This window comes from Hemiscyllium ocellatum, chromosome 15, assembly GCF_020745735.1.
Source record: "Hemiscyllium ocellatum isolate sHemOce1 chromosome 15, sHemOce1.pat.X.cur, whole genome shotgun sequence".
In the NCBI taxonomy this organism is placed as follows: Eukaryota; Metazoa; Chordata; class Chondrichthyes; order Orectolobiformes; family Hemiscylliidae; genus Hemiscyllium; species Hemiscyllium ocellatum.
This window is the reverse complement of record NC_083415.1, coordinates 2,072,161-2,088,258: the sequence shown is the minus strand read 5'-3', so window position 1 is coordinate 2,088,258 and position 16,098 is coordinate 2,072,161. Positions and strand designations below refer to the sequence as shown.

The 16,098-nt window shown below is 40.8% G+C and overlaps 1 protein-coding gene across 1 annotated transcript in view; it reads left to right on the top strand.

The window, feature by feature from the left end:
- rtf2 (replication termination factor 2) overlaps positions 1–16,098 on the top strand; it is a 160,056-nt gene that overhangs the window by 62,203 nt on the left and 81,755 nt on the right. Inside the window, exon 5 of the mRNA XM_060835926.1 lies at positions 1,506–1,584. Within this exon, the coding sequence (XP_060691909.1) occupies positions 1,506–1,584 (79 nt within the window). The remainder of the gene's footprint in view (positions 1–1,505; positions 1,585–16,098) is intronic.

Here is a 16,098-nt window from a genome sequence, read left to right as displayed (position 1 = left end):
TTTCCTATTCCCCTTGAAAAGAAGAGCAATATTCGTCTCCCTCCAATCTTCCGGTAAGACTCCCGTGGAAGAGTGAGGAAGCAAAGATCTTCGCCAACAGCTTAGCAACCTCCTTTCTCGCTTCCCGAAGCAACCAAGGATAAATTTGGTTTGGCCCTGGGGACTTATGTTTTTCAAAATTTCCAGCACATCAAGTTCATCAGTCTTGATCTGTTCAAGCCTGTTTCCCAGCTCCTCAAAGTTCTCATTCACAACAAGGTCCCTTTCCTTAGTGAAAACCGAAGCTAAAAACTCATTTATGGCTTTCCCTATCTGCTCAGAATTCATGCACAAGTTCCCTCCGCTGTCCCTGATCGGCCTGACCTTCTCCTTGATTATTATCTTATTCTTCATGTAAGAGTAAAATGCCTTTGGGTTCTCCCTAATCCTTCCTGCCAAGCCTTTCTCGTGCCCCCTCCTGGCTCTCCTCAGTCCATTTCTGAGGTCCTTTCTAGTAAGCCTGTAATCCTCGAAAGCTATGGTAGATCCTTGCTACCTCCACTTTACGTAGGCTGTCGTCTTCGTTTTGATGAGAAGCTCCTCTGTTTTTGTCATCCAAGGGTCCTTAATCTGAGCCCTTCTTACCTATCTCAGAGGAACAAATTGGTGCATCACTCGCAACAACTGCTCCTCAAATAGTCTCCACATGTCTGCTGTGCCCTTTTTGTGGAATAATTGCTCCTAATCTGTACTTGTCAACTGCTGTCTGATAGCGTCATCCTTTCCTTTTCCCCAATTATAGATCTTCCCTTTGTAACTGCTCCTTTCCCCCTCCAAGTTTATGGTAAATGTGAGGCAGTTGTGGTCAGTTGAGGGGGATGGACACAGGGGATCCCTACTCTAACTGTTGGTTCCATTTCTTCCCCCGACTGTAACCCAGCTATCCTTATCCTGTGTCTGAGGAGTGACCACCTCCCTGTATGTTCTCTCAATTTCTCCCTCAGCCTCCCGGATGATCTGCAGTTCATCCAACTCCAACTCTAGCTCCAATTCTCTAACTTGATTTTCAAGGAGCTGGAGTTGGGTGCACTTCCTGCAGATGTGGTCGGCAGAGACATGTCATGTCACTCACCTGCCACATTCTGCAGGAGGAACATGCAACTGCCCTATCAGCCAAACCTTGCCAATTTGAAAGCCCACACAGGACTAAACAAGGAAGAGAAGAAAAAATCCGCAAACTTACCGAATTTACAGACTCTGGGTAAGGTTAGAGGGGGATGGGTGAGAGGGAGGGTGGGATGCCCTATGATGTAAGGTCTCTGGTTTAGATCTCAGCCGCTTAAAAACTTCTCCACAGCCCTTGTTACTCTCCACCCTCTCTCCTTGCCGCTGTACATCAGTATGTGCTGTACATATCTCTGACTCTATGATCTAGATTAAAAATACAAATAATTTTTTTTATTGCAAAAACATTCTTTGTAAAGGTAGTTACTGTTGTTGTTAGTCATGTTATTGGTATCTTGCAGGTTTTGCTATCTCCGCGACTGTGGCTGTGTCTTTTCGGAGCGTGCTATGAAGGAGATAAAGACTGAAGTTTGCCATAGGGTAAGCATTGGAATGTTGTGCTCCAGTATATTGCCACCCTGCTGAGTGTATGCTCAAAGGCAATAAATATGCTTGATTAGACAAATCAATTTTGCCTATTTCTGCATATTCTTTGAAACCTCCCTTCTGTCTTAAGTGTTCAGGTATTGGATTGGTTGTCAGTTCATTGGTTGTGATTTCACTATTGATCACCTGTGATGATGGAAGCCTTTTCAAACAGATGTTTTCCAACTGCGTAGCTTTTGAATTTTGTTTTAGTCACAGAAGGGAAAATACCTCCAGGTTGCACTTGGACCCAGAATGAAGCTAAGTTGTATATGTTTGGAAATATTGAAAGCAAGTGTTACATTCAGAATCCTGAACATTTCAATGCTGTTTTCCTTGCTGTAATGTTACAATTAACTGATAGTAGTTTTTGTTTTTGCTTTTATTAATTACCATCCTGACATTTGCATCATATTTTATAGTCAAAGGAAGTAGGGGCAGATGGTGGCCATGAGCCTGCTCTGATATTCAGTGTGGTCATGACTGATCATTCAACTCAGTCCCCTGTTCCCACTTTCTCCACTTATCTTTTGATCCTTTTAGCCCGAGGAAGGCTAATAGGATTCTAGGTAATTCAAGATGGAGGATGGGAAAAATTTCTGCCTGTCGCAGGCTGCTCCTTTTTTTGAGGATTTTAAGTGTTGGAGGTGATTTCCTCGAATTGCAGGAGCAGCAATTGCTGTTTTCTGTACTGTTGCATTGTTTTGGGACTTTGGAGAGAACAAGTAAAAACAACAGCACTTTGAAAAGGGAGAGGGTCAGACTAAGGAAGCACATGGTGAGGTCATTGTGTGTGTGTGTGGGGATGCAGGGAAGAGAGAGAGAGAAAGAAACCCACACTGATAGCTGACACAGCAGTGAACTGCACAGTTATTGCCTTTTGCTGTTTGAATTCATTTATTGCTGGATGCCGGAGTGCGCCTGGGAGAATTAACAAGCAGTGAAATTCACAACAGATGTTGGAGGAATGTGTTTGAAAGAGGCCACAGCACAGAAACAGATAAGTGTTTATTTTAAGCATGGCCTTACAGTTAGTCTACAGTAGTGAGTAGAGTGGGTTCTTTCTTGATTATATGTTATATTGAGATATGTCTCTTGATTAAACTTAAAAATATAAGCCATAAGTATTAATTTGCTGAAAATGTGTTGCTGGTTAAAGCACAGCAGGTTAGGCAGCATCCAAGGAACAGGAAATTCGATGTTTCGGGCCAGAGCCCTTCATCTTTCCTGATGAAGGGCTCTGGCCCGAAATGTCGAATTTCCTGTTCCTTGGATGCTGCCTAACCTGCTGTGCTTTAACCAGCAACACATTTTCAGCTCTGATCTCCAGCATCTGCAGACCTCACATTTTACCCATAAGTATTAATTTAACCTGGAGCGGTTTTTTTTTAGAGGAATAAGGCAGTCTGTAGGTTGAAAGAAGCAAAAATGGCCTTTAGTAGAGTGGTATGCTCTTCTTGTCGGACGGGAGTTTAGGCAGAGTTCATATGTTATGGAGGATTATATCTGCAATTCGAGGTTGCAAATCCTATCAGATTGAGTGGATTAGATGGAGAGACATAGGCAATGAGGAATTTACAAGAACAAGGGGATGTGATGGATGGCAGTTACAGGAATGCAGAAAAGTTGCAGATACAGTCACACAGATGGGTAAACTCCAGGGAAGGTAAGAGAGATAGGCAGATTGTGCAGGAGTCTTCTGTGGCTGTCTCCATTTCAAACAAGTATGCTGTTTTAGAAAATGTAGAGGGTGATTGATTCTCTGGGGAATGTAGCAAGAACAGCCAAATTTCTGGTCTTGAGACTGGTTCTCATGCATTGAGGGACAAGTCAGATTCCAAGAGATCAATTCTGTTAGGAGTCTCTCTAGTCCGAGGTATAGACAGATGTTTCTGTGGCCAGCAGAGAAAAATCAGAATGGTGTGTTGCTTCCCTGTGCCAGGATCAAGGATGTCTCAGAGAGGGTGCAGAATATTCTCAAGAGGGAGAGGGGCCAGCAGGAGGTCATTGTACACATTGGAACCAACAACATAGAAAGGGAAAAGGTTGAGATTCTGAAGGGAGATTACAGAGAGTTAGGCAGCAATTTAAAAAGGTCCTCGAGAGTAGTGATATCAGGATTATTCCCGGTGCTGTGAATTAGTGAGGGCAGGAAAAGGAAGATAGAGCAGATGAATGCATGGCTGAGGGGCTAGTGTATGGGAGAAGGATTCATGTTTTTGGATCACTGGAAGCTGTTTTGGGGTAGAAGTGACCTGTAGAAGGACAGATTGCATCTAAATTGGAAGGGGACTAATATACTGGCAAGGAGATTTGCTAGAGCTGCTCGGGAGGGCTTAAACTAGTAAGGTGGGGTGGGCAGTTGCGGGAGGTGTTGGGTGTGGAAAGAGATCAATCTCAGACTGGTACAGTTCAGAACAGAAGCGAGTCAAACGGTTAGGGCAGGCCGGGACAAAGTCAAGAAAAAGGTAGGACTGATAGATTAAACTGCATTTATTTCAATGCAAGGGGCCTAACAGGGAATGCAGATGAACTCTGCATGGTTAGGAATTACAGAAACATAGCAATTACAGAAACATAACTCAGGGATGGAGAGGACTGGCAGCTGAATGTTCCAAGATACAAATGCTACAGAAAGGGAGGCGAGAGAGGTGGGGGAGTGATGTTTTTGATAAGGGGTAGTATTACAACAGGTAGCAGGGAGGATATCCCCGGAAATACATCCAGGGAAGTTAGTTGGGTGGAACTAAGAAATAAGAAAGGGATGATCATCTTTATAGGGATTGTATTATAGACCCCCTAACAGTTGGAGGAAAATTGAGAAACAAACTTGTAAGGAGATCTCAGCTATCTGTAAGAATAATAGCATGGTTATGGTAGGGGATTTTAACTTCCCAAACATAGACTGGGACTGCAGTAGTGTTAAGGGTTTAGATGGAGAGGAATTTGTAAAATGTGTACAAGAAAATTTTCTGATTCAGTTCATGGATGCACCTACTAGAGAAGGTGCAAAACTTGACCTATTCTTGGGAAATAAGGCAGGGCAGGGTGACTGAGGTGTCAGTGGGGGAGCACTTTGGGGCCAGCGACCATAATTCTATTAATTTTAAAATAGTGGTGGAAAAGAATAGACCAGATCTAAAAGTTGAAGTTCTAAATTGGAGTCAGGACAATTTTGGCGGTATTAGGCAAAAACTTTCAAAAGCTGATTGGGAGTGGATGTTTGCAGGTAAAGGGATGGCTGGAAAATGGAAAGCCTTCAGAAATGAGATACCGAGAGTCCAGAGACAGTATATTCCTGTTAGGGTGAAAGGAAAGGCTGATTGGTGTAGAGAATGCTGGATGACTGAAGAAATTGTGGGGTTGGTTAAGAAAAAGAAGGAAGCACATGTCAGGTCCAGACAAGATAGACAAGATAGATCACGTGAATCCTTAGAAGAGTATAAAGGCAGTTTGAGTATACTTAATAGGGAAATCAGGAGGGCAAAAAGGGGACATGAGATAGCTTTGACAAATAGAGTTAAGGAGAATCCAAAGGGTTTTTACAAATACATTAAGGACAGAAGGGTAACAAGGGAGAAATAGGCCCCTCAACGATCAGCATGGTGGCCTTTGTGCAGGAGATAGGGAGATACTAAATGAGTATTTTGCATCATTATTTACTGTGGAGAAGGACCTGGAAGGTATAGAATGTAGGGAAATAAATGGTGACATCGTGAAAAATGTAAATATTACAGAGGGGGATATGCTGGATGTCTTAAAATGCCTAAAAGTGGATTAATTCCTAGGATCTGGTCAAGTGTTCCCTAGAACTCAGTGGGAAGCTAGGAAAGTGATTGCTGGGCCTCTTGCTGAGATATTTATATCATCATTAGTCACAGGTGAGGTGCTGGAAGACTGGAGGTTGGCAAACGTGGTGCCATTCTTTGACAGGTGGTAAGGACAAACCAGGGAACTATAGACCAGTGAGCCTGACGTCGGTGTTGAGCAAGTTGTTGAAGGGAATTCTGAGGAACAGGATGTATAGGTATTTGGAAGGCAAGGACTGATTAGGGATAGTCAACATTGTTTTGTGCGTGGGAAATTAATTCTTACAAACTTGATTGAGTTTTTGAAGAAGTAACAAAGAAGATTGATGAGGGCAGAGCGGTAGATGTGATCTATATGGACTTCAGTTAGGCATTTGACAAGGTTCCCCATGGGAGACTGGTTAGCAAGGTTAGATCTCATGGAATACAGGGAGAACTAGCCATTTGGATACAGAACTGACTCAAATGTAGAAGACAGAGGGTGATGGTGGTGGTGGAGAGTTGTTGTTCAGACTGGAGACCTGTGACCAGTGGAGTGCCACAACGATCAGTGCTGGGCCCTCTGCTTTTCATCATTTGTATAAATGATTTGGATGTGAGCATAAGAGGCATAGTTAGTAAGTTTGCAGATGACACCAAAATTGGAGGCATAATGGACAGCGAAGAAGGTTACCTCAGATTATAATGGGCTCTTGATCAGATGGGCCACTGGGCAGAGGAGTGGCATTTGAAGTTTAACTTAGGTAAATGCAACGTGTTGCATTTTGGGAAAGCAAATCTTAGCAGGACTTATACACTTAATGGTAAGGTCCTAGGGAGTGCTGCTGAACGAAGAGACCTTGGAGTGCAGGTTCATAGTTCCTTGAAAGTAGAGTCAAATGTAGCTAGGATAGTGAAGAAGGTGTTCGACCAATAAAGGAAAGCATACTAAAGTATTGGGTACAGGAGTTGGGAGGTCATGTTGTGGCTGTACAGGACATTGGTTAGGCCAATGTTGGAATATTGCATGTGATTCTGGTCTCCTTCCTATCAGAAAGATGTTGTGAAACTTGAAAAGGTTCAGAAAAGATTTGCAAGGATGTTGCCAGGGCTGGAGGATTTGAGTTATAGGGAGTGGTTGAACAGGCTGGGGCTGTTTTCCCTGGATTTTGAGAGGTGAGCTTATAGAAGTTTATAAAATCATGAGAGGCATGGATAGGATAAATAGACAGAGTCTTTTCCCTGGGTATGGGGAGTCCAGAACTAGAGGGCATAGGTTTAGAGTGAGAGGGGAAAGATATAAAAGAGACCCAAGGAGCAACTGTTTCCCGCAGAAGGTGGTACGTATATTGAATGAGCTGCAAGAAGAAGTGGTGGAAGCTGGTACAGTTGCAACATTTAAAAGGCATTTGGTTGGCTATTTGAATAGGAAGGGTTTGGAGGGATATGGGCCAGGTGCAGGCAGGTGGGACTAGATTGGGTTAGCATATCTGGTCGGCTTTGACAAGTGGGACTGAAGAGTCTTTTAACATGCTGTATATCTTTATGACTCTATGACTCTAACTAGATCTAACTCATTGAAAGCATTCAGTATTTTGGCATGAACTGCTTTCTGTGGCAGAGAATTCCATGGGCTCACTCACTCAGTGAGTGAAGAAATTTCTCCTCCTCTCAGTCCTAAGCAGCCTACCCTGTATCCTTCAAATGTGTGGGTAAAACTTTTGTTGCACTCTCGAAGTCAATCTCCATAATATGCGCTGAGTTTTTGGATTACTAGCCCAATTATAATTCTTCTCGGCTATTGCTTCCCTGCTAATCTCAAACAGTATGACTTGCATGGAAGAATCTGTGCAGTTTCCTATCACAGATGTGCTGCAGCAACTAACATTGTACCGAAAACCATAAGCCACATGAACAGAAGTAGGCTATTTGGTCCATCCAGTCTGCTTCCTCTTTCCATGAGATCACTGCTAATTTTATAATCCTCAGTCTCACTTTCCTGCGTTATCCCCATAACCCTTGATTTCCTCACTAATTCAAGATCTGTCAAGTTGAATTCCACAGTTCAATTATCCTCAAATATTTCCTCATGTCTTCTTCTAAATGTGCAACCCAGTATTCTGAAATGATACCCTCTGGCACCAGGCTCTCTAGACTGAGACTGTCATGCCCCCTTAACAATTATATACGTTTCAATAAGGTCACCTCCATTGTTCTGAATCCATTGAGCACAGACCCAACCTCATCAACCTCAGTCAGAAGAGAATCCCTGTATACTCTGAATTAACCTTGTATGTATATCTTTCTTTGAATAAGGGGACCAAAACCAGAGGAAGTGGTGGAGGCTAGTCCAGTTGTAACATTTAAAAGGCATCTGGTTGGCTATTTGAACAGGAAGGGTTTGGAGGGATATGGGCCGGGTGTAGGCAGGTGGGACTAGATTGGATTAGCATATCTGGTTGGCGTTGACAAGTGGGACTGAAGGGTGTGTTTACATGCTGTATATCTTTATGACTCCATGACTCTAACTAGATCTAACTCCTTGAAAGCATTCAATATTTTGATCCAGGCGTGGTCTGATCAGTGCATTTGTTTCAGCAAGACCTCCCTCATTTTACAACACACACACAAAATGCTGGAGAAACTCAGCAAATCTGGGAGTATCTGTGGAGAGAGAAAACAACATATTAACATTTTGAGTCAATATTTTGGGTCCAGTGACCCTTCATCAGAACTCATGGTAGCTAGGAAAATGTTGATTACTCTTGTGAGATATTGTATTCTAAGTCCATCCACTTACTATATATTTTCCACTCACAAGCATTTTATGTCTATTCATTCATAAGTACTTTACTAACCTACTCACAAGCAAACATTGCATTCTCATTTCTTTCTTTCATTCATAACTCCCTACTATAACACTGTTTCATTCATTCATAAAACTGTGGTTCTGCTGTATATTTTACTGTCATAAGATAGTCCAAACTTAAAACAACCTTTCAAAAACATTATGGAACAACCTCAGTTATCCAAACATCAATTATCTTCATTTCGGATTATCCAAACAAGATCTCAAGGTCCCGTAAATGCTTCTTTTGTTTACGATCAGATCAGTTATCCCCACAAAATACTCCCTGCCCATCTCGTTCGGGTAATTGAGGTTGTCCTGGGTTGCATTTTTTGCACCTTATTAGGCCTTGCCACCTCCAAATAGGTTTCAGTGTTGTAAACAATGCCATCCCCATCAAGTCTCCATTAAACATTAATCAGCCCTTAGCAACTGTCTCATGGACCTGAATAGATTACAGAACACCAAGCAGTTTCCCCAGTTAGCCTGTACTTGTTAAATACCTTTTTAACTAGCCCATTATCCCTTGAAGAAACCAACTGTCAAAATAGAGCTTAAGTGAAATTGCATGAATGAATGAAATTCACGCCAGCAAGTAGTAAACAAATCTCTCAACCCAACTGCAGGTAATCCGTTTAATGCAGGTACACTTTCTAACTTATTTAAATCATATGGGCCTAGTATTTTTATTAATATTTGCTAACTTAAAAGACAAAAGAACTAACATCCCTTAATTGTGCAAGCAGACCGAATAGACGCACTTTATCCCATCAGAAGTAGCAGCCAGCACTTAGCACATGTCTTAACCCATCTCCTGTCTCCCAAGACAGAAGCCCCTCAAACTTTTCTGTATGAAAGATAAACCAATGTAACACCATAGTAATGGAATTTTAAAAATGTAAGAACTGTATTTTGGGATTCTATTGCCAACGCGAACTCATACTCTTGTGGTTGTGGAGTAAGAGAGGCTATTTTCTCCATTCACCAATTTTGGTCGTTATTTGAACATGCAGAAGATAAGATGGGGGAAGGGGTAAGGAGTAAGCAATAGGTGGGGATCTTGTCCAATGAGAGAGAAGAACAGTTGGACAGACTATTATGAAGGCGTAGAGCTGTACTGTACCTTGGAGAGAGAAGCTAGCAAGGACTGACAAAGTACAGTGCGTCCTGAACAATTTAAAAATTTACCACTTGGTCGAAACAAATAGCTGGAGTTGTGTTGCCATGGATCAAAACAAAATGCAAGTTCTGCCAATCAGTTCAAATTATGCCCCAGGTACCAAAATCCAATCAAATTTGCATTTTACTATTTGGAAGAACATCAAACCAATGAAAGATCCGATGTTTTGGGGTAGAAAATCTGACATTTTGAACCGTTAGGGGGAAAATGCCAAAAAAACCAAGTATAGACTGCTAGCCGAATAGCGCTCTGAAAGATCCTTGTGCATATGAAATACTGAAGAAAAGACTTCAGGAAAATCTGCAGAGGAAAATAAAATGAGATGGTTCGACAGCTGGATTGCTTTGAAAGTCGAATTTTGTTTGTAAATCTTAACTGGGTGTTTCTTCGGACCAGTATTGTAGAGTGGGAGCTAAAGGATAGGTTTAAGAGAAAGGAGTTGTAAATAGTTGGCTTTAGTATTCTCTGTTGGACTTAAAGAATAAAGTTCATTTTTACTTTCAATAGTGACCTCTGGGATAGTTTTTTGCCTCTCGAAATTTAACAGCTTATGGTGCGAAGTAATCCTCTCTGTGTGTCGGGTTTAAATTAGCAAAGGAGTTTACCTCATTTCGTAATAAGACAAAGAAATCGATAACTATCTGGGTGGGAAGGCGAATAGCTATTAATGGAAACTGTTAGTAGCTAACAGTAGGTAGTATGTAATGGCAAACTGAAGACAAGGCCCAGTTGTGTGGTAGGGGGCTAGGTTATAGAGTCATAGAGATGTACAGCATGGAAATAGACCCTTCGGTCCAACTCGTCCATGCTGACCAGATATTCCAACCCAATCTTGTCCCACCTGACAGTATCCAGCCCATATCCCTCCAAACCCTACCTATTCATATACCCATCCAGATGCCTTTTTAAATGTTGCAATTGCACCAGCTTCCACCATACACATGGCTCTTTCCATACACGTACCACCCTCTGAGTAAAAACGTTGCCCCTGAGGTCTCTTTTATATCTTTCCCCTCTCACCCTAAATCTATGTTCTCTAGTTCTGGACACTCTCACCACCAGGAAAAGACTTTGTCTATTTATCCTATCCATGCCCTCATGATTTTATAAATCTCTATAAGGTTTATAACCTCAGCCTCCGACGCTCCAGGGAAAACAGACCCAGCCTATTCAACCTCTCCCTATAGCTCAAATCCTTCAACCCTGGCAACATCCTTGTAAATCCTTTCTGAACCCTTTCAAGTTTCACAATATCTTTCTGATAGGAGGGAGGTCAGAATTCTGCGCACTATTCCAACTTTCTTCTGCAGCTTGAAACGATAACATCTTCATGAGATCCAGAGGGACTAGAAGCCACAGCAAGATGTTCAAACTTCCCAATTATTTTGCTACAAGTCACTATAGAGTATAACTTTAAGTGGTTTGATTATATTAAATGCACAATGAAATTAAGGATTCTTAAAAATTAATAACTTGTGCATATCATTTTTTCTAAACTTCTGTTTGACTTCTTCCTAGGCTTAAGCACACTTCATGTCTTCCTCCATCTTAAGACAATAAAAAATTAATTCTCAATACTTTACTACCATCACCTGGTAAAAGGCGAAAAAATGACTTAAAATAGCTACAGTGCTTATCTGACCAGACTGAACCAATTTCTTGAAACCACCAATAAACAAGACCCAGTATGAACACATCAATATGTCATCAAAATGGCAGATTTGTGTTTGATTTTTCTTTCATCTTGCTGGAAGATAAAAGATCCAACTGCAGATTATTTAGTTTTTTTGTTGGAGGAGAAATATCAATGAAGACAGACATAGGAATACACAAGTGAACCCGATTTCAAGTAACAACGTTTTAGTAGAGAGAACAATAAATCAATTTGTAACAGCAGAACTGGAATGTCTGCTTTTTTTTCTCCTCCCAGCCTTTCAAACATAACATCAATGAAAAGAAAATCAAAGAAACACCCATTCACCAAAAACTCTTGTATCCACACATTTTTGTCGGTGCTGAGGTTTTAAGTCATCAATTAAATAACCATTATCTCAGGTTAAACTTGACATTTCAAAGATTCTCAGGACTTTTCAAATTACATCCCGGTCTCTTCTTTTTGTACTGGATCTTCCCCCCCCTTTTTTGAGTTTGAGGTCATATTTGATTATTTCTCTCTGGGTTTAGATCAATAAATTTCACTCAATCTTAATTCACTCCTTTATTCTTGAATTAGCAAGTTGCTTTTTAACTGAAGTGTTGTAAAGCTAAAAGCTAAAAAGAATAAAAAATTTTTGTGGCCAACCAAAAACATTAGTGAAAGAAAAATAACATCTTGTCATGCTGTCAGTATTATTCTTGAACAGCATTGGCTGCAGTCGTCTTAATAGCAATTATTTAGGTTGTATAGATTGTTTTAGCTGACAAGTTGTGTAAATTCAACCACTATCGCGATAATAAATCTCTACTGAGTTCACTTCCTAACTTAATTTGGTTTTAGCCTTATGTCTACTGTCATATCTTGATAGTAATCAACTCATAGAATCCTTTTAATATGGGAGCAGGCCATTCGGCCCACCAAGTCCACACCGACCCTCCGAAGAGCATTCCATCCACCTATACCATACCTGCTTTTTCCATGGATGGTCCACCCAGCCCGCACATACCTGGATGCGACAGGCAACTCAGCACAGCAGATCCACCCAACCCGCACATTCTTGAACAGTGGGGGAAAGCCGAGGTACCCGGAGCAAACCCCACAGACTGGGAGAATGAGCAAACTTCACACAGACAACTGCCCATGGGGGGGATGTTCAGGCCCTAAAGTTATTGAACTCGAAGGGCTGCAGTGGCCCCAGGGAGAATATGCGATGTTGTTCTTCCAGTGTGCGCTGAGCTTCGCTGGAGCACTGCAGCAAGCCTGAGACAGAAATGTTGGTAATGCGACAGGCTGGTGTGTTAAAGTTTCCCCAGTATCGAGGAGACCACATTGTGAGCAGCGAATGTAGTAGTCTAGATTGTGAGAAGTGCAGGTAAAGTGCTGCTTCACCTGGAAGCTATGTTTGGGCCTTGGATACTGAGGAGGGAGAAGGTAACCCTGTTTCCTCTGAAAGCTCCATTCCATTCCCCCAGTTCCTCTGTCTCTGTCTCATATGCTCTAATGAGGCCAACTTCAATAAGGGAGTCTCTGAAATGTCCACCTTCTTCCTCAATCGAGGATTCTCTTGCACCGTTGTTGACAGGGCCCTCAACCGGGTATGACCAGTCTGGGTGACTGCTTTGCAGAACATTTGCATCTGCCCACAAAATATACCCTGAGTTTCCAGTTGCCTGCCACTTCAACACACCACTCTGTTCCCTGGCCAACATCTCTGCCTCAGGCTTGCTGCAGTGCTGCAGCAAAGCTCAGCGCAAGCTGGAAGAACAACACCTTATTTTCTGCCTGGGACCCTGCTGCTCTCCGGACTCTATATTGAGTTTAATAATTTTAGGGCCTGAACTCCCGTACCAAATATGCCAGGCCTTATCATACAGTCTGCCATTACACACTACCTTTTATTAGCCACTAACAGTCTCCATTAACATGTATTCACCCTCCCAAAGATTGTTGTTGACTTCTTTGTCTGTCCAACTGCTTTCTCATTGGGTTTTATCCCTTATCACCTACTACTTAACCATTACCACCGCCACCCTATCTTCTGCATATAAACCAACATTTTCCTAGCTACCATCAGTTCTGAAGACAGGTCAGTAGACCCTAAACATTAGCTTTGATTTCTCTTCACAAATGCTGCCAGATCTGCTGAGCTTTTCCAGGAACTTCTGTTTTTGTTGCTGATTTTATTCTTTCGATGTTTATTTAACATTTTGAGTCTTTGGACTGTCTACTTTTATATTTCATTCCCTCTGCCAAAAGACCAACATTCTATTTGACTTCTCTTATTATCCATGGATTTTGAATGTGAACTTTTTGTAGGTCATGTGCAAGGAATCTCAAATGCCTCTGTGCTGCAGCTATCTACAATCTTGCTATTTAAATAATATTCAGCTCTTTTATTCTTCCAGCCAAAGTGCATAGTCTAACATTTTCCTCCTGCCAAGCTTTTCCCCAATCACTTAACTTGTCTATATCCTTCTGCAGACTGTCATCCTGACTACTTACCACCTATTTTTGTCATTTGTAAATTTGATAATAGTAATGTACATTAAGGAACTGTTTCTCCATTTTTACTCTCATTCGACGCGACTAATGACCAAAACACAGTTGCTGGATTTTTAAACACCATTCTATTTAATGTTTATAGCAATATTGTTGTTAAGATAGTTTGTGCAGTAAGTATAACATTCTGATGCTCATCTGAATTTTGGAATTCCTTGTGTGCTGTCAGGGCCAATTATTATTTATTGATGATGTTATTGATTTATGAAAGCAAAACATAGCCAATTTGTTCATAGATCCCATCTATTTGCTCATAGATCCCATAATAGTAACACAAAAGACTAATTAATCTGTTTTAATATTGTTCATTGATAAATTATGGATAGAGACTGGAAGAATGATCTTGATCTATTGTTAGAAGTATGTAAATAATTGTAATGATGAGCTTAAAGATATATAGGTAGAGTGTATTGATTGATTAAGTATCTTGAGTACATGAAAAGTGACTTCTGTGACCAAGTGTTGGTTCAAGAGGAGGCAGACTTCTGTCATTAACTCTGGCATTAAATGAAAGATTGGGCTCTGCTTTCCTACCTCACCACCTGGCTTCAGAATAAATGAATGTGGTGGTGGAGGATGGTTGCCTCATTGTAAAAATTGAAAGCCAAGATTATTTATTCGCAGATAGATTATTCAGTTTACAATCTGAGTTTTGTGAAGAGCGGCAGAAATCAAATGTAGATTGTCAGGATGGTAATCCATTAACATTCTCTGAATCCAAACTTTACTGCCATTTGAAAAAAATAGCTGGATGTGTGGAGGCAGGTTGTGTCCTTTTGAAGCAAAGACACTGCTCCAAATGAAAGCCAAATCAAAAGCAAAATATTTTTCTTGGATATTAATTAACTTTTGGATCGTTTAACTTCAAGCATAAAATTGACAAACAAGATTTATTAGTTGCCTATGCAACTTTGATAGATTTTGAAAAATGGGCAGTCATTTCATAGAGGAATATATATCATGTATTGTATGGATGATTGCAGAAATTCAACTTGGAAATTCTTCATTTAGTTCTTTCGTGTAAATTGCTCGATTGTGGTAAAGCACTGCACATGGATAAACTTTTGGTCTTAACTAATGTACACAAAAAAGATACCCTTTTGGATCAAATATATGTTGTCTCTTTACCTGACAAGCTCTGGAAATAAAAAGTGGTCTAAAGTACTTTAGCTGCAAAAATGCTGACATTTGCAAAATTAATTGTGATGGAATTTTAATTATCGATTATTTTACTGAAATTTTTGTGCAAGCAGCTCCATGAGAGTAGTTTACCGAATAAATATTCCCGAGAAATATTGTACATTAAGTAAAAGTGGGATTGAAGAAAGCTTCTTCATTAACTTGCTAGTGTAAAATAGATCTTAGACAGTAAATCTCAGATAATATGGGTCAATGGAGGTGACCAAATTTGGACTACTTTACAAAACGGATTGATTGTATTATTGGAGATTCTAGAAGGAGGCTCTTTATTATGATGCGTCATATGGAGTATTACATTTTTCTTTGTTTTTAAATTTCTTTTAAAATATTATTTGTTATAAAATTTTATTTTAAAGAGAAGATCATCTATTAGTTGACTGTTAGTTGTATTATTAAGTTATGCACTTAGATGTCGGTTAGCTTAGTTGCTGGATGGCTGTTCTGTGATAGAGTAATGCCAACAGCATGGATTAAATTCCCACACTATTCAGGACTCTGCTTAACTCTGCCACCCTCAGGTGAACCCATCATTAATCTTCCCTCTCTATTGAGAGAATAGATATGAGACTATGATGACTTCACTGTTTTACCTTCCAGTTGGAAGGTATTGATGGTCCAAAGGTAGAAGACAGGGTGGTGATGGAAGGTTGTTTTTCAGATCGGAGGCCAGTGACCAGTGGTGTGCTGGGTCCACTGCTTTTCGTCATTTATATAAATGATTTGGATGTGAGCATAGGAGCTATAGTTAGTAAGTTTGCAGGTAACACCAAAATTGGAGGTTCAGTGGACAGCGAAGAAGGTTACCTCAGATTACAAAGAGATCTTGATCAGATGGGCCAATGGGCTGAGGAGTGGCAGATGGAGTTTAATTTAGATAAATGTGAGGTGCTGCTTTTTGGCAAAGCAAATCAGAGCAGGACTTACAACTTAATGGTAACATCCTGAGGAGTGTTGCTGAACAAAGAGACCTTGGACTCCAGGTTCATAGTTCCTTGAAAGTGGAATAACAGGTAGACAGGACAGGATAGGCATTTAGTATGCTTTCCTTTATTGTCAGAGCATTGAGTATAGAAGTTAGGAGGTCATGTTGTGGCTCTACAGGTCATTAGTATGGCCACTTTTGGAATATTGTATGCAGTTCTCCTACCTACAGGAAGGATGTTGTGAAACTTGAAAGGGTTCAGAAAAGATTTATAAGGATATTACCAGGGTTCAAGAGGCTGGATAGGCTGGAGCT